General features: G+C 47.5%; 1 protein-coding gene across 3 annotated transcripts; it reads right to left on the reverse strand.

Annotated features, from left to right (window-relative positions):
• Window positions 1–1,389: 1,389 nt before the first annotated feature.
• Window positions 1,390–20,523, reverse strand: LOC125545388 (chromosome-partitioning protein, putative (DUF639)). 3 transcript variants are annotated; one of them, XM_048709309.2, is made up of 12 exons: window positions 20,205–20,523; window positions 19,887–20,127; window positions 11,211–11,358; window positions 10,950–11,054; window positions 10,660–10,817; window positions 10,118–10,280; window positions 5,358–5,494; window positions 4,217–4,904; window positions 3,844–3,956; window positions 2,901–3,156; window positions 2,469–2,794; window positions 1,390–1,960 (listed from the first exon to the last, which is right to left on the reverse strand). In XM_048709309.2, the coding sequence occupies exons 1-11, from the start codon at window positions 20,338–20,340 to the stop codon at window positions 2,474–2,476; spliced, it is 2,466 nt and encodes an 821-aa protein (XP_048565266.1). In that variant the 5' UTR covers window positions 20,341–20,523; the 3' UTR covers window positions 1,390–1,960; window positions 2,469–2,473. The 3 variants fall into 3 exon arrangements, with proteins under 3 accessions (XP_048565266.1, XP_048565265.1, XP_048565264.1); XM_048709308.2 differs by having other exon boundaries at window positions 1,390–1,967; XM_048709307.2 differs by lacking the exon at window positions 1,390–1,960 and having other exon boundaries at window positions 2,098–2,794.
• Between the last annotated feature and the right edge of the window lie 4,536 nt (window positions 20,524–25,059).

The raw sequence follows: 25,059 nt of genomic DNA on the forward strand, positions 1-25,059 counted from the left end.
ATTCTTCTCGCTGCCATCAATCATGCTTACCGCTTCCCTGCAATCAGTTTCGACGTGGATCTTCTGGACTCCCAGCTCGCGCCCAAATTGGAGAGCTTTTTGACATGCCTTTAACTCTGTTATATCCGGGTTGTCAACACCGGGGAAGAAAAGAGCTGCAGCACCCCGAAAGGCACCAGTATGGTCGCGAAAGACCACCCCGCCTCCTCCCTTTGTCTCAAACCTATGTTGTTGATAGTCAAATTTGGCAGATTAAAAATATGGATTATGATGCTAATGTGCTAAGCTGAAGATTGTTTTTTAACTGAAGATATACACACGTTGATGAAGTTGGGGAGGTAAGAGTACAGGAAGTTGAAGATTCAGACTCCAGTTTTGTTCACGTACAACCACCATCAGGTATAAGATGAAGACGGGGCTACGGTTGAGATATGCTTGATTATTTTGGAGCATAGAGAGGAGCGGACGTCGCTGGTTATACTATTTTTATTATCAAGGAAACCAGGTTCCTGTTTAGATTTTGAATGTACAGATAAGGACCAAATCTTGTAAAACAGAGTTGTAACCAGATCGGTCTCCTGATAGATCAAAGGATCAAAGTCCAGATCGCCCTATATATACGTAGGGTCGGAGGCCGGTAGAGGGACACCCAACATCGACAAAAACATATCTACTTTATTTCCACGCATAGCTTTTCTTTTCGTTCGTTTTTCCCCATCGACTCCTCTGTTCTTGCCTGCAAGTTCAGAGATCGTCGTGGCAGTAGGCCAACCCTACGCCGCTGCACCTGGAAAACAGGACCTAGACGCCGCTTAGGTTCCGTTTGCCGTTGATCCGTTGAAGATTCGTCCAGAAGAATCAAGTTTTCTTTGAGATCAGCAAGAAGAAGGACGTTATGTTCCTCATACAGCAAAAGACGGCAGAAGAAAAGACCGGCTAGATTGTTGATCACTTCAGGAATTGAGTGTGTTGCTCTGCAGACTATTTTTGCCATCAACACTGTCCAAGCCATTCCGGTAGCCATCGGCCAACTTCCTTGTTCGAGTGTACGGACAATGGCGGATAGACTGCCTGGCTACCCCTCTTTTCCGACAGTTCAGACCAGAATAGCCGGGAGTGAGGGCACGTCCAGAAACGATGGGCCAAAGTTTCCTCTCTTCCCCATGCCGTGTGGAAAATACCTGGTTTGATTCTCCTAGTACAGTATATATGCAGCTCCGCACCCACCGCTAGGCCGTTGCGTATTATTCTCTAGGAGGAATGCACTTCAACTTTGTTGGGAACATGAGTGCCCCATAGAGCGAGCCAGCTCCTATGCGAGTTAACATTTAACGAGGATTTCGGCCGTCCGGTCCTCGCCCTTTTCATGCTCATAAGGAGATGACATGCTGAACGGACTGTAAACACGCCATCCTTGGTATAATTCCAAGCCAAGTAGTCATCAACGCCATTACCGCCAACAGGGATCTGTTTAATGTCGCTAGCATCATCTTCTGGGGAAAGCAGGTCGAACACCCGAGTGGTGCCGTGCATATAAACTTGACCCAGTGGTCGAAGACTTCCCCCTTAACAAATCACGCCCATACAAGATGCTTCTGAATGTGTATGAACCACCTGCCTTGCAGGAGGCATTCAATATTGATCCGTCTTTGAAGTATCTTGCTTGTACTCCCTCCGTTCCAACGGAGGGAGTAGGACTCTTGCACAAAGTGAATCTGGGACCTGCAGAATACGCCAAGCTTGCTTTGCAGGGAGTGCTTGGTTGAAAGCTTCATAGTTTCTAAATCCCATGCCATCTTCCCTTTTGGCTGTGCACATTTTATCCCAGCCTACACAGTGCACCTTTTTTTTCACCATCAGCTGAACCCTTTCATTTTGATATGTGGAGTATTGCGATTTGTGTTCACTTCTCATAGATATCCCGATTTAGCACAGGTCGATGTTCTATACGGCGGTTATTCTGTTCCCTGCCCATCATTGAGATAACCATGGGGCAAATCAGTGCATCAAACCCCTAGTAAAGTGCAAAGAATAATCTAATCCCCCTTCAAACAGTATATAGAAGAAATTTTCATGCAATCTTGCCGCTAGCTGAAATTTCATGCAACAATAGTCTTAGTTTTTATTGTTGTGACCCACCTTTGTTTTACAAAATAGAAACCAAAAACTATTTAGACAAAACCCTACACGGTCCTCGCAAAAAAAAACTACACGGTACTCACCAGAGCTGCCTTCTCTTATGTTTCCTCATGTTCTATGTGTACGAACTCCTAGCCTCTCGAGGAAATATGAAATTCTTATCCAAACCATCTTCTAGCAAGCCCAAACTAAAGAGATGATATTACAAGAGCACAAAATAAATCCGTGCATTCGGTGTGAGCTATACCTAATTGGACATCCCAACAGTTATGTACATTCTACAACTGTACAAAAAAACTGTACATTACAACACAACTCCCCACACTTACAGGTATCATGAAGGGCGGATTCCATTCACATAGATGTCACTCCGTTGGTCTTGCACGTCTTTCGATTCAGTCTGCCTGGAAGCTTTTGCAGGGAGCGCCTTGTTGCTGTTATCGTCGCCCTCGTATGGCAGCACGATCACAGGGGCAGCGTGTATCGACTCCCACCGTTCCTTCACAAAGCTTATGAACGCCGCCACCATTTCTCTCCGGAACTCTAGCTCCCTTGTGAAGAGATCAAGGGTAGAGACGGCAAGAATGTATCTGAAAGGAACCACGAGAAGAACGGCAGAGGATGCTAGAAGAATGAGAGCAACCTGAGTTGTAACCTGTCAAGCAGATCATGGACACTTATATTAACATACCTGCGAGCTGGTTTTTACTTGCCTTTTGGTCAATATTACTTGAGCACTAATAAAACTTATTCGAGCGTACCTCAGGTTGGCCTGCTAAAAAGATTGTGCGCATCTTCAGAAGAGAGACATTGAGGTGCTGCAGAGAATTTTCGACCGAGGCCATTGCCTCTTTGAGAGCTACGATCTTCTGGATTGTGTTGGAAGGTGGTTGATCCCTTATTGTCACTTTGCCGAAAGATCTACCCAGCCGGCCTTGTTCTCTCAGCCCTTTCAGGGCAAGCATGGAAAGGGCCATAGCCATCAAGGTAAACGGAAATATATAAAAGAGCATGTTCCTACAAATCATAATAAAAGCCTCGGATGTTACAACAATGCCTATGTGTGCATAGTTATATAATATTGGATGTCAACGATCCATATAGTTTGAAAAATAAATAACAAACAGGCAAAGGAACCAGAAAATGGTACGGCATGACTCGTGAGCATGCCATGCTAATTCTTTGGACTAGATTTTGAACCATATAAATCTAAATATCCAATTGCCTGAATTCTAGTTCCACCTGCAGTGGTGTACTTCGAAAATTGTCTATAGGACAATGTGCCAACTAGCACAAAATTCTTCTTTAAAGATATTGAAAGGACCATCTATTACCTTCTACTCCCTCTGTTCCTAAATATATGACCTTTTGGTAGTTATTTAGGAACGGAGGGAGTAGAACCCATTATGCAAAGATGATATGCAACTTTGTCACGGTATCATCCTATAGTATGCCAATACGGTAAACTGGTAAAATATTTTGCAATTCACCTTACTGTATAAAAGTGCTTTGGTGTGCATTCTTTTGCATCCCTATCTCCTAGGACTACAATTTAAACCAGCTCTGACAACAAAATGTAAAATGTGATCACTGCTTGACTAAGGAAAATCATCTCCTACCGCAGACCTCTCCTGACCTCTTCCAAAGGCACACACAAAATCCTCAGTAACTCAAAATTCAACTCATTAGAGCAAACTGGCTTACCTGAAAATAACGGTATAAACTAACAGTAGAAAACAAATGGTTGAACGGGGATTCTCCCAGCGTTGAAGTTTCTTGAATTTTTGAGCCATTATTGCGAAGGGAAGTACAAGTTCCTGACCCAGAAAATAAGAGAGGTGTTACAATAATTTACCATGATAATAAACATATACTGAGACATGGATTTGCTGGTCAGGATGCAGAGAGCTTGCTTTCTCAATGAAAATTAACACGCTATTTGTCCACTATATTTGAGGAAAGAAGGAATCCGATTTTGAAAATAAGCATAGAATTGGACCTACGTACTAGGCAATCACATATAACATATCTACTAGATATATCATAGTAAGTAGCTTGACTGGAGAAACCATTTTACCTTGAAGAGGTCAATATTGCTTGGAATACCTTCAACCGTAGCAGCAACAATCGTAGCATGTGTCTTGTCAACTACTTTGCTCTTCTCTTTACAGATAACCATCGCCTTCTCTACAAGATTTTTATCAGCTACAACTAAGGATTTACTTAATATTACACCATGCTTGACTGAAGAGCCTCTCCAAAAACTGACTGAATGGCTTGATGCCCAGCTTGGAGACGTCATCCACTTGCCTAAGTACACACTACCGTCTATGTCGAAAACCTGTGAGCGACCACTAGATGAGCCTTCTGAATGTTTATGCCTTTGAAGTGATCTTTCATTTGCCACTTTCGAGTTTGTAATCAGTGACCCACCCCAGAACCTCACTGCTAGGGTCTGAAGAACAACATCACCAAAAGGTGCACCTGATAGGTAGGAGAACTGTACTAACTTAGCTGGGTCCTCGTGTAATCTACGTATGAATTGCAGAGACTGAAGCCTTGCAATACTGTTTGTTGCACTACTAACAGCTCTTTTCTTGCCTCTGTGGGCACCATATACATGATGAATGGTTGGATCATCATCGCTTGGTCCATATTCACGAATGAACTTATAAACAGAAATAATTTCATTGATGAATGCAAGCCATACATCTCGTCTCATCTCTCCACCAAAATCAACAAACTCTAATGTCCACTCATTTGACCTGTAAACAATTAATGAGTTAGCATGAGATCACTGTAGCTGTGTTTTATGACTAAGATCAAATAGCACGGACGATATGCTTCTGTCTACAGTACAAGTGTGCAGCCATAAAGCCATATATGATAGATGCAAGTGAAGTGCTTAAGATGCTAACAAATAATGCATTGAGTCATGGAAACTAGTAATAGGACCTCCCGAGTAATGTGGTGCTTCTCACTGGATTAACGAATTACATGTAACATGTTTGCCATACATACACACTTTACAACTTATGAACACTAGGAATGGTCAGGCAGGTTAAATAGCTAATATTATGTACTGTTGTTATGCTTGCACCCAAACAACCTGGCAGTAATCAACGACCTGGGTGTTCTCCTATCAAATTGCAGATAGCAGTGAAAAAACATGTGCACACAGGAAATGGACATCCTAGGGAATTATTGGTCATACTTACACTGAACCAGATGAAACAGATACAGCAGAGTCAAATAACCTGGACCCAAATGGTCCAACCTTTGCTTTTTCAATCTTTGAATTATGATCTGTAAGGTCAAGCCTCAATGGTTTCTTCATACCTGCCAGTCCAATGGCCTGCCAATATCAATGCAAAAGTGAAGTCGTCAGGCCAAAGGTCAATCATAGTTTGTGAAGTTTCAAAATGGCATTCAGTAGATTTGTTACGCAGGACAAAGAAACATGAATGCCATGACTGAAAAAACTTTGCCTTTCTTCTTCTTCTTATATATGAATTATATTCTGTGTGTGTGTGTGTTGGGGGGGGGGGGGGGGGGGGAGGGAGGGGGGGACTCCGCCTATGTCGTCTCAACATAGCTGGTCCCAAGCCCGGGTAAAGGAGGACAGTTGTGATAGGCTTGGCGAGCCAACGTAAAAACTCAACCACTCTTATGGAGATGAAACCCAAAAGATTTTCGTTGGGGCGTAACCCTCTCAGCGACGCACCACATCGGAACCCGGGTGTGGTGTCAAATGGGCAAGGGCCGGGCCGTCACCCCCTTGGTGGCGCGCCGTATCTTGATCTGGATACGGTGGCAAGTGAGCGAGGATAGGGTCGTCACATCCTTAGTGGCGCGCTACATCGGCGCCCGGATGTAGTGGAAAATGAGCAAGGGTCTTCGCATTTGACTGGACGAGTGCGAAGGGTAAGGAAGCTAGCCGAGCCTAGGAGAATTCGCTTAGGTAGCTGGAACGTAGGGTCTCTGACAGGGAAGCTTCTGCAGCTAGTTGATGCAGTGGTGAGGAGGGGTGTTGATATCCTTTGCGTCCAAGAAACCAAATGGAGGGGACAGAAGGCGAAGGAGGTGGAGGATACCGGCGTCAAGCTGTGGTACACGGGGATGACTGCAAACAGAAATGGCGTAGGCATCTTGAATTCTTGATCAACAAGAGCCTCAAGTATGGAGTGGTAGACGTCAAGAGACGTGAGGACCGGATTATCCTGGTCAAGCTGGTATTTGGGGACTTAGTTCTCAATGTTATCAGCGTATGCCCCGCAAGTAGGCCACAGTGAGAACACCAAGAGGGAGTTCTGGGAAGGCCTGGAAGACATTGTTAGGAGTGTACCGATTGGCGAGAAGCTCTTCATAGGAGGAGACCTCAATGGCCACGTGGGTACATAACATAGGTTTTGAAGCGATGCATATGGGGGCTTTGGCTATGGCATCAGGAATCAAGGAGGAGAAGATGTCTTAAGCTTTGCTCTAGCCTACGACACTCTAGCCAAATTGATTTCATCCTCTCGAGAAGAGAAGATAGGCATGCATGCCTAGATTGTAAGGTGATACCTAGAGAGAGTGTAATACCTTAGCATAAGCTGGTGGTTGCTGACTTCCGCTTTCAGATTCGTGTCCAGCGGGATAAGCGTGCCAAAGTCGCTAGAACGAAGTGGTGGAAGGTCAAGGGGGAGGTAGCTCAAGCGTTCAAGGAGGGTCATTAAGGAGGGACCTTGGGAGGAAGGAGGGGATGCAAACAATGTGTGGATGAAGATCATAAGGTGGCCTCGGAGGAGTTTGGAGTGTCCACGGGAGAGAGAAGCGAGGATAAGGATATCTAGTGGTGGAATGATGATGTCCAGAAGGCGATTAAAGAGAAGAAAGATTGTTTCAGACGCCTACACCTAGATAGGAGTGCAGAAAACATAAAGTATAAGATGGCGAAGAAGGCCGCAAAGCAAGCTGACAGTGAAGCAAGGGGCCGGGCGTATGAGGACCTCTACCAACGGTTAGGCACGAAGGAAGGCGAAAGGGACATCTATAAGATGGCCAAGATCCGAGAGAGGAAGACGAGGGATATTGGCCAAGTCAAATGCATCAAGGACGGAGCAGACCAACTCCTTGTGAAGGACGAGGAGATTAAGCATAGATGGCGGGAGTACTTCAACAAATTGTTCAATGGGGAGAATGAGAGTTCTACCATTGAATTGGACGACTCCTTTGATGAGACCAGCACACGTTTTGTGCGGTGAATCCAGGAGTCTGAGGTCAAGGAGGCTTTAAAAAGGATGAAAGGAGGCAAGGCGATGGGCCCTGATTGTATCCCCATTGGGGTGTGGAAAGGCCTCGGGGACATAGCGATAGTATGGCTAACCAAGCTTTTCAACCTCATTTTTCGGGCAAACAAGATACAAGAAGAATGGAGACGGAGTATATTAGTACCAATCTTCAAGAACAAGGGGGACGTTCAGTTGCACTAATTACCGTGGAATTAAGCTGATGAGCCATACAATGAAGCTATGGGAGAGTCATTGAGCACCGCTTAAGAATGACAAGCGTGACCAAAATCAGTTTGGTTTCATGCCTGGGAGGTCGACCATGGAAAGCCATTTTCTTGGTACGACAACTTATGGAGAGATACAGGGAGCAAAAGAAGGACTTGCATAGTGTTCATTGACCTGGAGAAGGCCTATGATAAGATACCGCAGAATGTCATGTGGTGGGCCTTGTAGAAACACAAAGTCCCAGCAAAGTACATTACCCTCATCAAGGACATGTACGGTAATGTTGTGACAAGTGTTCGAACAAGTGATGTCGACACTGATGACTTCCCGATTAAGATAGGACTGCATCAGGGGTCAGCTTTGAGCCCTTGCTTTTTGCCTTGGTGATGGATGAGGTCACAAGGGATATAAAAGGAGATATCCCATGGTGTATGCTCTTTGCGGATGATGTGGTGCTAGTTGACGATAGTCGAACGGGGGTAAATAGGAAGTTAAGAGTTATGGAGACAAACCTTGGAATCGGAAGGGTTTAGGCTTAGTAGAACTAAAACCGAGTACATGATGTGCGGTTTCAGTACTACTAGGTGTGAGGAGGAGGTTAGCCTTGATGGGCAGGTGGTGCCTCAAAAGGACACCTTTCAATATTTGGGATCAATGCTGCAGGAGGATGGGGGTATTGATAAAGATGTAAACCATCGAATCAAAGCCGGATGGATGAAGTGGCGCCATACTCGAATGCACCGATACGGATACGGGTATCAGTATCGGGCCAATACGGATACGTAAATTCGTCATTTCAAAAAAGTGCCAATACGGATACGTTGTAGCTACTCAAAGCAATCTGGGGTGATGAGAATAAGAGATCTTCAGAGATCAAAGAAGAAAGAAGAGATGAGCTTGGCTGGGCAGGAGAAATGAAGAGAATTGTACATACATGGCGACTGCGTGAGGGGACGTTGGTGAGGAGGATGGCTGCTGCATGAGAGGGGACGTTGGTGATGAGGAGCAGCTTGTCACCGGCTAGCTGCCACCGCCGCTGGCCCTGGGACCTGGGTGAGCTGCCGCTGGCGACACAGCCGCCGCCTGGTGTGAGCACGGGAGGGAGGAAAGACGCTGTGAGGGAAAGGATGGGGGGCATCCAGGCACTAGGGTTGTTGGTTGCCTCTTAACTGGGCTGAGTGGGCTCTTACCTGGGCTGGCAAAGTATCCAAAACGTACTGGCAAAGTATCCTTCGAGTATCGCAATTGTTTTAAATCATTTATTCTCGGATACTCCAGGGATATGTATCGGAGGAGTATCGGTATCGGATACGGTGTCCGATACTGATACGCTGGTCGGCTGAAGTATCCGTGCATTCGAGGGCGCCAAGCTTCTGGCATTCTCTGTGACAAGAGAGTGCCACAAAAGCTGAAAGGCAAGTTCTACAGGACGGCGGTTCGACCCGCAATGTTGTATGGCACTGAGTGTCGGCCGACTAAAAGGCGACATGTTCAACAGTTAGGTGTGGCGGAGATGCGTATGTTGGGATGGATGTGTGGCCACACAAGGAAGGATCGAGTCCGGAATGATGATATACTCCCTCCGTTCCTAAATATTTGTCTTCCTAGAGATTTCAAATGGTCACCACATACGGATGTATATAGACATATTTTAGAGTGTAGATTCACTCATTTTGCTCCGTATGTAGTCACCATTTGAAACCTCTGAAAAGACAAATATTTAGAAACGGAGGGAGTACGAGATAAGAGTTGGGGTAGCACCAATTGAAGAGAAGCTTCTCCAACATCGTCTGAGATGGTTTGGGCATACTCAGCGCAGGCCTCCAGGAGCTCCAGTGCATAGCGGACGGCTAAAGCGTGCGGATAATGTCAAGAGAGGTCGGGGTAGACCGAATTTGACATGGGAGGAGTCCGTTAAGAGAGACCTAAAGGATTGGAGTATCACCAAAGAACTAGCTATGGACAGGGTTGCGTGGAAGCTTGCTATCCATGTGCCAGAGCCATGAGTTGGTCACGAGATCTTATGGGTTTGACCTCTAGCCTACCCAAACTTTTTGGGGACTACAGGCTTTGTTCTTGTTGTTGTTGTTGTGTGTGTGTGGGAGGGGGGGGGGGGGTTGAAATTCTACTTATGAACAATTTATTTATGTTCATGGATATGAACAATGCAGGGGCCTTTCAGCAGGTGAGATCATTTTGTTTATGATCGCTTGGTCTGTCATACTGCTGTCTTCTAAAACTTGTCTAATATATATACATGCAGCTATCCTGCATGGTCTCACTTTAGAAAAAAGCTCGAAGTTCAAACATTACTGCAGAAATACTAACAAATAGCATGCCCTACTATTTTTTATAGTATAACCTTTAAATCATGAAAATGCTTGCCATGTATTAGGATAGCAACAATAAGTATGTATGTCTTTTAGATATAGTTTTCTTTCTCCAAACAAGTACCGAACATTTTGAGTAGGAATCCATACCTCAAAATAGAGTGCCTTGTTGGTCAAGGTTAAGTGTCCGGGCCATGCAGTATTCTGCTCCCATTTTAGAACAGGCCTCTTTCTACTAGAGCCTATGCACAGAACTTGCTCATCAGACAGAAAATTATCTCCAATCTTATGTGTTTGCCTCCCATGATGAACCCTTGTACAATGCACATTGTAACACATATTAATTAACACAGAGCATCCAAATATTTAATGCATACTCAGCATGACCATATGACAGAGATATGAAATCGTGAACTATATTAGCAGTTCAAATTGGCGAACAAAAGCTCATGATATGGGCCCATGTCTTACAAAATTTAAGCAAGACTGATATTTCTAGAATACTAGTCATCAACGCCTACCAATCATGCGGTTGAACAAATATCTGTAGTATAGATCAAATGAAAGAGGTATAGCACACTAGAAGCCTAAAGTAACGTTAAAAATACACTTCCTGCAACTTGAGACTTAAGCAGAGATATATACTCAGTTCAAATCTGCTACATGTTTGTTGTCCACAGAGGCAGTCTTACTTCAAAAGTTCACCAAGGTATGTTGTCCAAAGATCCAATGACAGTCCCTTTTCAGCGCCAACAAGGGCCCTAAAGAGATGATGAGCTGTTGAAGCATCAGCAACACCTGCCACAGCAGGAGCAATTCGGACAAAGGCATCTTCTTCAACAAGTCTTCCCTACCATATCAAAAATATCAAACTCAGAAAACTTGCCACGGTGGTGCATGAAATAAAATCGTATCCGGTTAAAAAATAGGGGTCCCGTTCACAACGAAACAATTTTGAGAATACAGTAGAATCAAAACTCACCAGTATAGAGTAGTTATCTAATGAAGAGTGTGGATCATTGTCTTCATCGTATGGATCATTCCATGCAAGCATAGTCACAAAGATAAGCCTTTGAAATGCAAGCTCCTGCAGACATTTAAAGTAGAAGTATTAGCCAAAGTAGAACTAGCTAAACAAAACAAATGCAGCAAGCCTGCAGTAATGTTTTGTGCTCCTGCCAAACAAGTGGAGCATTATTTTACACTTCAATACACATTGATGCTGAATTAGCAACTAATTTACCCTCAGACTTGGATGAAAATCCGAGTTATCTCTTGACAAGTACCGGAAGCAGCAATATTCAACTAGACTTCGAGCATCATTGTGGACATGTTCATGAGCAAGCGCTTTGAAGATCCTCTGCACCTGCCTCCCAGTCAACCCATTCAACCTAACAAAAAGCCTCATGAGAAGCGTGAATGTAAACTGAGATAGCAAATTACCAGGACATCCAGGAACTCCTGTAAACTCCTCACTTTTGTCGTACACTATTTAAAATGGCTCAACTGAACTTTCAAACTATTTATGTCCATTTCTCATTAGCTAATCAGTATCCTACATGAAACACGAGACCACTATCCAGAAACAACACCTGAACCCAAGTTTTATCTCTAAATTGCATCTCTATGATGGAAGTTGCGCTAGCATAAAAGCCAAGGAGAAGATAATCCATGCTCCCAGTACAGGTTCAATAAGAAAATATTGCAGGTGTCTATCGCAATCTACCAACTGATTCTAGCCCAGCATAACACTAGAGAGTACCTACCGAGTTAGACCACACCGATTTCAAGGGATCCAGTAACTTTCAAACTGCTAGAAACTTTTAAGGATACTAAAGACCTAACAGGCATAGCCCACCTGTCCAGGTATAACGATGAATGTCCCGGACTCCCTGTTATGAAGTTGCACTGGTCCCTGTTCACAGTTGTGTGGCTGCCATGTGGGCTATGCTTGTCAGTTCAGTTGTGTGACACTAGAATATTGCTTCGAAGCTACACCAAGCGAACAGCCCCACATGTTGGTTAGGTGGATAGTGTTAGGAAATATGCAACTTGTATTCCCATGAGGCCATAGGCAGATATATATACATGTACAGGTGTGGAACATATGCAGGAAACCCCTTATACAACGGGATAAACACAAAGGGGTACATGACTTATATTATAACTCTAACACCCCCCCTCAAACTCATGGTGGATGAACAACACTGAGTTTGGAGAGATAAAAGCCATGTTGTGCTCTAGTTTGGGCCTTCGTCAGGAAATCTGCCAACTGTAACTCGGAAGGCACATACTGAAGAGCAATAACCTGATCCTGCACACCAGCGCGCACATAGAAAGCATCAACACCAATATGCTTGGTGAGCTCATGCTTCACAGGATCGCGCGCAATGCTAATAGCACCTGTACTGTCAGATAGGAGCAGAGTCGGTGTAGTGACAGAAACACCAAAATCCTAAAGTAACCACCGTAACCAAGTCACCTCTGCCGTCAAAAGAGCCATGGCTCGCAACTCAGCCTCAGCACTCGAACGGGAAACTGCAATCTGTTTCTTCGTCTTCCAGGCAATGAGAGAACCGCCAAGAAAAACACAGTAAGCAGAAAGTGAACGGCGACCGGAAGGATCACTAGCCCACGTAGCATCCGAATAGGCCTGAAGCTGTAAAGAACTGGAGCTAGGAAAGAATAGACGGTGGGAGATCGTGCCCCGAAGATATCGGAGAACACGAAGGAGATGACTATTGTGAACCGATGTGGGAGCAGAGACAAACTGACTCAGAATATGAACCGGATAAGAGATGTCCGGACGAGTGACAGCTAGATAGACAAGACTGCCAACGAGATGACGATAACGCGTCGGGTCAGGGAGAGGATCACCATCAGTAGCACGGAGGTGAACACTGAGCTCCATAGGAGTCTCAACAGTGCGCTCGTCAGTAAGAGCAGCACGAGCAAGAAGATCCTGGATATACTTTTCCTGGGATATAAAAAAGCCATCAGAGGTAGAAGAGACTTCAATCCCAAGAAAGTAGCGAAGAGGTCCAAGATCAGACATAAGAAACTGCTCACTAAGACGTGCCTTTACAAAGGCAATATACTCGGGGTCATCCCCCGTGATGATCATGTCATCAACATAGAGAAGAAGAAGAGTCCGACCACGAGGAGAAAGGTGAATAAACAATGCTGGATCATGAGCACTGGCTGAAAAACCAGCAGTAGTGACCACAGAGGCAAAACGCTCAAACCAGGCGCGGGGGCCTTGCTTAAGGCCATAGAGAGAGCGACGAAGACGACATACCATGCCATCAGGAACAGAATACCCAGGTGGTGGCTGCATGTACACCTCCTCACGCAGCTCACCATTAAGAAAAGCATTCTTAACATCAAGTTGAGATATAGACCAGTGGCGTGCAGAGGCAACGGCAAGAAGTGTACGAACAGTGGTCATATGGGCCACAGGAGCAAAAGTCTCGTCATAATCACGACCATGCTCCTGCTGAAAACCACGAGCCACAAGACGAGCTTTGTGGCGCTCAAGAGAACCATCGGAGCGAGTCTTAACCTTGTAGACCCACTTACAAGTGATGGGACGGACTCCGGGAGGAAGAGAAACAAGATCCCAGGTACCAGTGCGTTCAAGAGCAGCAATCTCCTCTGCCATCGCAAACTGCCATTCAGGATGAACAACAGCCTGACGATAAGAAGTCGGCTCAAGAACAGCAGCACCAGCGGTGGGAAATCCAAAACGATCAACAGGCGAACGAGGACGAGAACGCAAGCCATAAGTAGGCCGAGAGGAAGATGACGACTCATCCAATAAGGCATCCACAGGTCGTGAACGACGAGTGTAATGCTGAGGAAAAGATGGAACAATAGAAGGAGGAATAGCCAAGGTAGAATCGAGGGGTGGCGACGAAGAAGTCACCGGAGATGAAGGTGTATAATCCGGTGACATGCTAGGCGAGGAGACCGGAGAAGATGGTGGCTGCAAATCGACTAGAGGTGGAGAAGCAGAGGGAGTGGAACGAATAGGCACAGGCGCGACAGGGGTGATAGGTGAGTCAGGAAAAGTGAGGAAAGAGATATCCTCCACTGAAAAAATCAAGGAAGATGGGCGTGGGTAGAAGGGACGAGACTCATCAAAAGTCACATCTCGAGAGATACGCATCCGACGACCGATAGGATCCCAACAACGATAGCCCTTATGCTCATCACTGTAGCCTAAGAAGACACACTCAACAGACTGAGCGGTCAGTTTGGTGCGTTCGCGAGGGGCAAGAAGAACATAACAAACACAACCAAACAAGCGAAGCATCAAATAATCGGGAGAACGATCAAAAAGACGCTCGAAAGGAACACCACCCTGTAGAGCAGCGGAAGGCTGTATATTGATAAGATAGGTGGAGGTGGAGACGGCCTCAGCCCAAAAATGAGGCGGGAGAGAGGCAGCAATCATCAATGCACGAGCCATCTCAAGAAGATGTCGATGCTTTCGCTCAGCCACACCATTCTGAGCATGAGCACCAGGACAAGAGAATTGAGAGAGAGTTCCTTGCTCAGCAAGAACACCACACAACATCTTAGAGATATACTCGCCAGCGGAGTCAGCACGAAAAACACAAATGGGTGAAGAGAACTGAGTATGAACCATGGCAGCAAAACGCTTATAAATAGACAACACCTCACTACGAGAAGTCATGAAATAAAGCCATGTGTAACGAGAGAAATCATCTATGAAAATAATATAGTATTTATGACCACCTTTCGAAGCGAAAGGAGCCGGACCCCATACATCAGAATGGACTAAATCGAAAGGACACTTAGACACTGACTCACTATGTGAATATGGTAACTGAATCTGCTTGCCAAGACGACAACCCTGACACTCTAAAGAGACATCTCCTGAGACAGACCCCAGAAGACCTCGACGAACTAAAGACGACAACCGAGAACCACACAGATGACCAAGTCGATGATGCCACTGCTTGAAGGAACCAGTAACGGAGGCGACTGAAGCGGAGGAACTGGCGATGGTTGTGGCAGCGGAAGGAACATGAAGCCAGTCCAACTCCCAAAGACCCTGAGAATCACGGCGGCGAGGGCCAGCCCCAACCAGAGTGTGCATGCGACGGTCCTGGACAGAACAAGAGTCAACGTCAAGGATGACGCGACAACCAGAATCGGTAAGTTGACCAGCAGAAAACAGATTCATGGTAAGTCGAGGAACATGAGCAACATCATGAACAGAATAAGGAGTGGTAAGATTGCCCCTACTAGCAACAGAAAGTGGAGTACCATCAGCAGTGAAGACATGAACAGGAGAATCCAGCAATTGAAGAGAGGACAAAGTGGAAGAATGAGAAGACATATGAAAAGAAGCTCCAGAGTCCAGAACCCATGGGGATGTACCTGACTGTGTAGAGGGCGGTTGCTCAGTGCGGGAAGCATCAGTCACAGAACCAGCAGTACCCGTCGAGGAAGAACCTAAAGCCGCGAGGAAACGCTTAAGTCTCAGAATATCCTGCTCAGTCAAAGCAATGGCTGAAGCTGTCGAGGTAGATGACGAAGCCCCTGAAGAGGATGATCGTGCCTTGCGCAGGTGTTTCCTCTTCGTGTAGCATTGGGACTCAATATGACCATCATTGTTGCAGTAATCACAATGTGGACGGGGGCAACCTGAGCCTCCAGAAGGAGTGGGCAAGAGCGGCGGAGCACTCGAGCGAGAAGGGGTCGGTGCAGCAGGTGGCGTGGAAGAAGACCGAGTAGCGAGCACAGAGGGAACCTCGAGCAAACCAGCACCACGTAAGCGAGTCTCCTCGGCATGAATCTCAGAAAGCGCCTCCATGAGAGAAATACGGCCATGAGCAAACAACTGAGCACGCCGGGGCTCAAACTCCTTACGGAGCCGAGACGGGAACTCGTAGACGTGATGAAACTCCAAATTGGCCTGGACAGCCTGGCAACAGGGGCAAGTACGACAACCAGCACTGCGGAGAGAATCAAGCTGGCGCCAGATAGCAAAACTCTGTGCATAGAAGTCATCAACAGTAGAGTCACCCTGCTGAAGAGCATGCTCCTGACGGACCACAGAAAGGTATAAGGCATCACCAGAGGGCTGATAGCGTTGACGAAGACGGGTCCACATCTCAAAGACAGTAGGAAGACCCAGAAACTCAGAAGCAAACTGAGGCAGAACACTAGCAGTGAGAACAGCTGCAGCACGAGCATCATCATCAAGCCGGGTGTAAACAGACAAAGCACCATGATACGTCTGAAGAGCCTCCTCATAAGCCAAAACCCTCTCATCATAAGTACGAGCAGCAGCCTCATCAGCAAGCTTAGCCGCATCCTTGGCGGCCTGATTAGCATCCGTAGGAAGAACCGGTGGAGTCGGCGGAGTAGGGGCCACCGGAGGAACTGGACGTGGCGGACAGCAGACCTCGCCAGAAAGAACACCCCAGAGACGGATGCCACGCATGTGAATGCGCATGAAGCCAGTGAATTCGGTGTAGTTAGTACCATCAAAGATCACCGGACAGCGAGGGACAGCAACATAGCCCGATGCAGCAGACATTTTTTTTCAACAGGAGGCAACCAGCGGAGGGTCCGGACTAGAACCGCAGCAGTAGTCCGGGGCGAGAGGTCGAGGCCTGATCTGGAGGGTGAGCGGCTCGTGCGGGCAGAACCCCGATCGTGAACTGGAAATGAGCAGTAGCAGCAGCCTGGATCGTGAACAAACAGCAGCAGCAGGGACGCTCGTGCGGCTCTCCTTGGTGGTGAATTGGAAACGAGCAGCAGTAGCAGCCTGAATCGTGAACAAGCAGCAGCAGGGACGCTCGGATGGGATTGACCAGCGGACGAGCCAGCCAGATCGAGCAGAGGCCTGGCGGACGAACTCGAGGGCGGAGGCAGCCAGCCTGGGCGCTCGATGAGGAGGGGGGCAGGGGCACGAGAGAGAGCAGCGCCGGAGCAGGGTGAGCCTGCGGTTGGTGAAGACGCCGGACAGCAACGCCGCTCGGAGAAGGACGACCGCTCGGAGAAGAGATTGGGTCGAGAGCACGAGTTGCGCGTGCGTAAAAAAACCCTAAGGCTCTAATACCATGTTAGGAAATATGCAACTTGTATTCCCATGAGGCCATAGGCAGATATATATACATGTACAGGTGTGGAACATATGCAGGAAACCCCTTATACAACGGGATAAACACAAAGGGGTACATGACTTATATTATAACTCTAACAGATAGGTCCCCTTCCATGTGTCAGGATCCTAGCGTTCACAGAAACACTCCATGCAGGCGAACGCAAAATAGCATTTTACATTTGTAAGGAAGTAGGAGTCTAGTTGGCAAATAATTAGCACAGTATGAATTAGCATGTCAACACAGGAAACATTGTAAAGTATTACCAAAAGGTAAAAGAAACTCATAGCCAGAGATACACGTGCATGCGGCCATCAGAATTTGGTAATCATTTGCCCCCCCCCCACTCCTCCAAAAAAACCACCACAATGAGGACAAAACGGTCTCATTGACTTCATTGCTACTCTCTCCGGATTCCAGCTCTAGCGTTTACACCCATACATTCTCTTCTTTGTCACGTTTTCTCATCCGAAACAAGAAGGAAAGTGCAACACCTAGAACCAATTAACTTTTCACACCAATGTTTTACTTCTTTTTTATGCTCTAGTGACTTGGTGAGCTCACACCCACCTTCTCCACTAGTAAATGAAATATAAGACAACACCTTTCTCATCCATCCAAAACATTCCTCCTCCTCCCTCTCCAAGCACGTTTACGATGCCCAAGCGCGGAAAGAGATACGGTACAGGCGATGAACCCATGGTAGGTGATGGAGGTGGTGGTGACTGCAATGACACGAACAAGAAGGGGTCCATCGCCAACAAACCGACGTTGCAATCCATGATCTATATCTCATGAATGGTGACGAGGATGAGGCTGAGTCTCAACTAACTCAAGTGGATGGGAGCAGGTGTAGTGGGTCGTCCAAGCAGACTGTTCGCCAGTGTGCTGGAGCTGGGGGCATTGACATCTCACCTCATCAACAACAGAAGCTGTGGCCAAAGGACCGGTCAGGCATGTGGTGGAAGCAGTGCAGCAGCCCTGGCTACCCAGAGGCCAAATTCTGCAGCCATTTCCGGATGGAATGGGACACTTTTGACATGATATGTGATGCACTGGGCTCCGCCATCGCCAAGGAGGATACCTCGCTCCGCCCCTCCATCCCTGTGCGCCAACGTGTTGTCGTCTGCATCTTGCGCCTCGCCACCGGTGAGCCCCTCTGCATCATCTCTGGCCGCTTTGGTATTGGCCTTTCTACATGCCACAAGATCGTGCTTGAGGTCTGCACCGCCATCCGCCAAAGGCTCATGCCCCGCTTTCTTCGGTGGCCTGACCAGGCCGCCATCTTCAAGGGCAGCTTTAAGGCCATCTCCAGCATGTCAGACGTCGTTGGTGTCATCTATACAACCCACATCCCAATCATCGAACCGCAAATGTGGGCCAGCAAGTACTACAACCCTTGGGCCAGCAAGTACTACAACCCTAGTCACGCAAAGCGCAACAAGAAGCCCTCCTACTCCACCACCCTCCAGGGGGTCGTCGACCATAATGGCATTTTCAGTGATGTATGCATCGGTTGGCCTGGAAGCATGAATGATGATGAGGTCCTCAGCAATTCACTTCTGCAGCAGCATGGCTGCAATGGCATGATGATTGGCTCATGGGTGGTCGGCGGCTCTGGCTACCCACTGATGGACTGGCTTCTCGTCCCATACACACACCAAAACCTGACAAGGGAACAACACGCGTTCAACAAGAAGGTCGCGAAGCTACGGCACGTGTCCATAGATGCCTTTGCATGACTGAAGGAACGATGGGCGTGCCTGCAAAAGCACGCACATATGAAGATCTCGGATCTCCCGATCGGCGCATGTTGTGTGCTGCACAATATATGTGAGGTGAAAGGGGAAGAGATGGGCCCAGAGCTACCGTGTGACATCATTGACGACGAGACAGTGCCAAAGAACCTTGTGCATTCTGAGAGCGCCAGCAAGGCCAGAGACAAGATCGCTCACAACCTCTTCCATAGTGGGCTGGACGAGACCAAGTTTTGATCCACATTCTTAATTTGTCATCATAGTCATCACTGACCATTAGTTTGATCAATTTACCGATCCTTCCTTTCTTATATAATTTGGTTGATTTGCATTGGAATCAATCCATTAAGGATCCCCAATTTATTGTTACTTAGTCACAGACCTGGGAGAGGAATTTGATGGGGTGGCTGAGATTCCCAAGACATCATATGCAAAATTAAACAAGGGAAGCAAACGTCTTCCAGTTATTCTCTCTACTGGTTTGGTTAGTTACTTCGTTTACATCGATTTGGTCAGAGAAATTTCTGCTTCCTATGCTATGTGTGTTTCATCCCATTGTACTCCAGAAAATTCGCGTTCCTTATTTGCTGCAGCAATGCAAGACCAAACTTGGTTAAAGGGTTTCTATTTTGTAATATTGAATTTATCCACTGAAAGCCTGCTTGGAACACAGCAACTTCATGGGAATTAGAAGACAAAAAAACCCAAGTCCCAGAGAAGGCTTAATATTCTTGCAACATCTACACAACAATTCCAGATGGTTCTACCCACTACCTAAGATGATCCTATCTATTATAGCACATGGTTCAGAGTAATCCTGATATCGATATCACCAAGCGAGCGTCCTGTCAACTGAGTCCAAGAGAAACGCAGTTTGTGGCTTTAATCGTTTATTAACATTATGATAGTCAAGAGACGAACTGGTAGTCATTTTCTTAACTGAATGAATCTGGACATTTATTCTACATCTACGACAGATTAACAAGAAGGGCAGAGCAAGTGCAAGGTCGCTTGACACACCTAGCAAACTGCTCGATGGCGACAATGGCGTCCACGGAGAGCCAGCCGCGGCCGACCCGCCGCTCCAGGGTGATCTCCGGCACCGCGACGAGCGGCTCCTCCTCCACCTCCTCCTTCCGCTGCTTCTTCCTCCCATCGGCCTCCTCCTTGCGCTTCCCCCGCTCCCGCGCCGCCTGCGTGACGTCCACCACCGCGCCCCGCGCCCGGGAGAGCCACGAACGCACCCGCTCCTGCACCGCATCTGCGAAACAGCAAGCCCGCAGCGATCAGAGGGAGCACGGGGCACGACCTATCGGGGGCCTCGGGGAGGGCGCTCACCGGTGTCGACGTCGGGGAGCTTCCACTGGGAGCGGACGGCGAGGGCAGGCGGGGGCGCGCGGCGGCGGCGGCGGCCGGGGAGGCGGGAGCGAGGGAGCGGCAGGAAGCGAGGGGGCTGGAGCTGGAGCTGGAGCATGGCGGCGGTGGTGGTGGGGTCAGTGGGCTAGTGGCGGGGAGCGGGGCGTCGTGGACCCTCCGTGGATTCCATTGGAGAGGGCCGTGTCTGGGTTGTTTACGTTTTCTCTTCGATGCAGGCGGCACCAGTTTGGGGGGAGTAGTGGAGCGGAGCGGAGCGCGACGAAGACGACGCTTCTAGCAGGAGAGAGACCGGGAAGAAATGGCCGGCCGTGTGGTGCGTGGGCCCCACCCACGAGGTGGGAACTGGGCAGACGGCCGGCCGCCTGCTGGGTGAGGTTTGGTTCGGGCGACAATGGCCCTGTTTGAATACTCTAACTCGGTAAGAGAGGTTCGAGTTATAGAGGTTAGAGTTAGATTTTAAATCTCAACTAACTCTGAACTAACTTTAACCAAAGTGGTGTTTGGATCCCTTCAAAAAAAGTGGTGTTTGGATGGCTGGGTTAGATGGAGCACGGATACGGCGAGGCGCCTTCATGGAAGGTGCGAGAGGAAGGGAGGGAGAGGACGAGAAGATTCGAGGAAGTGAAGAGGGATCTGCTACGGGAAGAGCGAGAGAAAAATGTGTTTTTTAGTGGTCCCGAGAAGAACTAACCCAAATAAACACCTCTTGAGTGGGTTAGTTTTTTTGGGTGGGTTAGATGCATCTAACCCAAACTAACCCTCCTGTTTGGATACTTTTGGGTTAGTTAAGTCCAAACTAACCCAAACTAACTCTAACCCATGGATCCAAACAGGGCCAATGGGTTATCCGCAGCGCTGACTCAGACTAGTCATAGTGGGAGTAACTTAGCTAGTAACATAGCACATCCCGAGACAAGTTTACTTATGTGGCACCTAGTTAATGAGGAGAGAGGTGTTTGGAGTAACATATTATGTTACCATCACATAGCGCTTCCCAAGAAATGTTGAGTCTATAAGCTAATAAATACAACCATATATGATACTACTTCTATGACACTTTGCATTATGAAAGTAGTAACATAGACTAGTGTCATATGTATGACACTAGTCTAAGTTACTCCCCACTATGACCAGCCTCAGTGAGAGCAACCCTAGCACACCCCACAAAACACGCAAACCCGTAAAATTCCGACGAGTATACAGGCTCGGCTTATTTTTCCAGAACAGAGTCCGTATACTCGCCCGGCCCGTAAAAATTTTTGCCGCGCCCGCAAACCGCACGCCCCGACCACTATAACTGCGGTTACGTGACTCGTTTGCGGGTCAAAACCCTATCCCTCGCCGCCGCCGAGCCACGCGATTCCCCTTCCCCCTCTCCACATTTCTCGCCGCCGGCGACCACCCGCCCCGCCTCCAGCCGTCATGTGGGGCCGAATGTGAAGCTCCGGACGCGGCTCCGGCAGCAGATTCGGCGGCGGAAGGGACCCGGAGCGCGAGCAGCGCGTCCGGTCCGGCGGCGCGAGGAAGCGCGGGACCCGGAAGTGGACCAATCGCGGCATGTCGCCGCCGGCGAGCTTCCAGCGGACCGAGACGGCGGAGTACGACCGCTTGCACGTGTCCTTCTCCTCCGCGAGGTCCTCGTACGTCGGGAGCTCCTCCTCCTCCGGCGCGAGCCTTCTCCCCGTGAAGAGGGAGTGGTCGGAGGACGAGGAGGAGCCGGACGCGTTCGCCTTCGTCCCCGTGAAGGAGGAGCCCAAGGAGCCCGCTCCGCTCGCCTGCCGCGAAGTCATCAGGACGGAAGACTACGTCGCCGACGTCGACGCCATTGCGGCCACCATCGCCGAGCGGAGCATGCGCAAGGAGGTGGAGCGTCGGCGCCACACCGAGGAGCTCGAAGACCTCTAGTGGCGGCAGGCGGTCGCCGCCAAGGAGAAGGCCGAGGAGTGGCGCCGCATCTGCGCGGAGCAGGCGGTGAAGTACGTCGACCTATCCACATCCGGTGAGGAGGATTGAGCGTCCGACTCCTCCACGGCGTCGTCCATTTGCCGCGACCTCGTCACCGTCAGATTCGACCCCTCTAGTACTAGTTTAACGTAGTATGTAGTATAACTATGCTTGTAGTTTGTTAATCATGTGATGAACTATGTTTGTGCAATTTCTCCCGTGAAATTGTTTTTTTTTCAAATTATGCAGGTTTAGATACGATTTCTGTTCGGCCGCGCTAGTTTTCGACCCGCAAACGCGATCTTCGTGGAACCGCAAATGCGTTTTGCGGGTCAAATTTTTAGGTCTGCTAGAGTTGCTCTGACTCCGATGCTAGCGTGCCGCTCCAGCCGCTCGCAACTCCAAAGCTTGCCCCATTTCTTCCTGTTTGGATCCGTACTGATAAAAAGCACAACTCAACGCGTCGACCTAAAAAAACTGATGTTAGTATTGCTATTTGCTTATACCTATTTTCAGCCCAAATTAAGACTGAATTTGCGTCCCCGTGGACACGCAGTGGACACCCAGCGTCCTCTCATGGCCCGCCTATTGGTGGCACACGGGCCATTCTCCCCCGCCTGTTACAATCACCCCGGCCTCTTTGCTCTCATCGTCGCTGCCTAGCTTTTGACCTCTTCACCACCGCCCCAGTCCCCGCCGCAGCACCCACTGACTGCCTCACCGCCATCGCAGCCACAGGCGTCCACTCTGTCGAGCGTTGTGTCCGCTTCTTGCTGCCAATGGAGCAGTACAAGGCCCGCCTACCCAGGGTTGCCGGCAGCCCCAGGCATACTACCGCTACCTTCACCATCACCGCCAGAGGACGCGGGGTTCGACAACCCTGCTGCCTGAACATGCCAAGGACAAGACCCTTCACCTACCATGACTCGTCCATACTCGCCTTTGTCCCCACCCACAAGGTGTTCGGTTGTTTGCCCGGACGAGTCGTCCGCTGCTGTCTACAGAGATACAAAGTCATCACTCCGAAGGATCATAGCAGATAGCTCGGATGAGTTTTTTTACAATAACATCATATGTTCATCATCTTTTGATGATGATGATGATGATGTTGTGGTTGCTACTTTCATCGTCAGTGGGCACATTTCGTGGTAGGGACCATTGTCTAGGGGATTGATCCCGAGCCATGCTTCTGGGTTGACTCGTAACAGAGAAAACAGTCATGTCCTACTCTACAACGATTACTTCGATCTCATAGAACCACTATTCTCTGCCAAGCTTTGCTGGCGATGCTTCCGAATGGCGAGATCATTGTTCAACCGTATTCAGGAGGGAGTGATGAGGTATGATGATTACTTCAACTGCAAGTATAATGCCCTTGGAAAGGTTGGCTTCTCCTCTTACTAGAAATCTACTGCGGTCATTCAGATGCTTGCAAATGGAGTTCCTAATGATCTTGTTGATCAGTACGCACACATGAGTGAGTCCACATGCGTTGAGTCATTGTACATGTCTGCAAAGCTGCGGATAGAGTGTTTCTCCTAAGTACTTGAGAGACCAAATGTTGCAGATACAACCGCTTGTTAGCGCTCAATGAATCGAGTGGCTTTCCCGGAATGCTTGGAGGCATAGATTGTATGCACTCGAAGTGGAAGGACTATCTATTTGCTTGGCAGAGCGGTATAAGGGACATATTAAATCTTGATGGTCATACTTGAAGTTGTTGCATCACAAGATCTCTGAATTTGGTGTTCTTTTTCGGCATGGCATGTTATCACAATGACATCAATTTGTTACATCTCCAAGCTTGGATGCTTACTACTAATTATTCCTCTCATGTCGTTGTCTCACCTTGATCTTAAAAGCTTCATTCACACTTAACAAACCTCATGAGATAGGTTAGTATGCATAAAAATAAATCACCCAATAATGTATTGTCAGGACAAGTTGCATAATTATATTCAGGTATAGCTACTGTAAACTATCATTTACATAGTTTATATCCCCCAATATATGCCATGAAAACTCTAGAACAAACAGATAACCAAAATAGGACAACAATCTATCAAAACCAAAAGAGTCTATATTAATCTAATTAAGAGCATACTTCTAAAACTCATAAAATACTGGAAAAGGAAGTAACAGAGAATTTGTAATTAAGTATAGTGTAAAAAATTCACAAATTTACCATGTTCCATTACAGAATGAAATTCTAATACTGTTTTCTGCACAAAACCTAATAAAATTACAATTGCATCATCCTAAAGGCAAACCTTGGCGCTTTATTTTTATGGTACATTGGTTTATATAAGGGCGTAATTATTTTTATGAGAATCTTCCATGAAAATATTCACATTATTTCAATGAACGTCGACCCTCACTTCTTCAATGCATGACTTTCCAATCACTTCTCTTTTTGAAAAAGTTTTAGATTCCCCTCTTTATTTTTGTTGTTTTGTTTTTAAAAAGTTTAAAGGCACATAAAATAAGAAAAGGGATCTCTAGAACTTACGGGCTGTCTCCCAGGCATCGCTTTCTTTAAAGCCATTAAGTTAGGCATAAAGGTGTAGGTAAAATATTCACCCTATGCTATTGCTTCCCGGCAATGGCGCTAGAAAAGAGCTTGATAATCCCCAAGTACAAGGAATTGTCGTAGCGCTTTCCATTGATGCAGGTGGTAAGTATGGAGTGTCGAGGCCACAAGGAGCTAAAGGTAAGATCAACATTCTCTCAGGTCCCATCTGCTACTGATACAACCCTACATACACCGAGTGTTTGCTTTATCCAGAAACAAGAAATCAAACTAGAAGTGGGTATATAAGGATAGGTTTTGCAAGATAACAAAGAACGTCAACATAAAAATTAGGTGTTGCCT

Source organism: Triticum urartu, chromosome 3A (assembly GCF_056163025.1).
Source record: "Triticum urartu cultivar PI428250 chromosome 3A, HENAU_Tu73, whole genome shotgun sequence".
Taxonomy (NCBI): domain Eukaryota; kingdom Viridiplantae; phylum Streptophyta; class Magnoliopsida; order Poales; family Poaceae; genus Triticum; species Triticum urartu.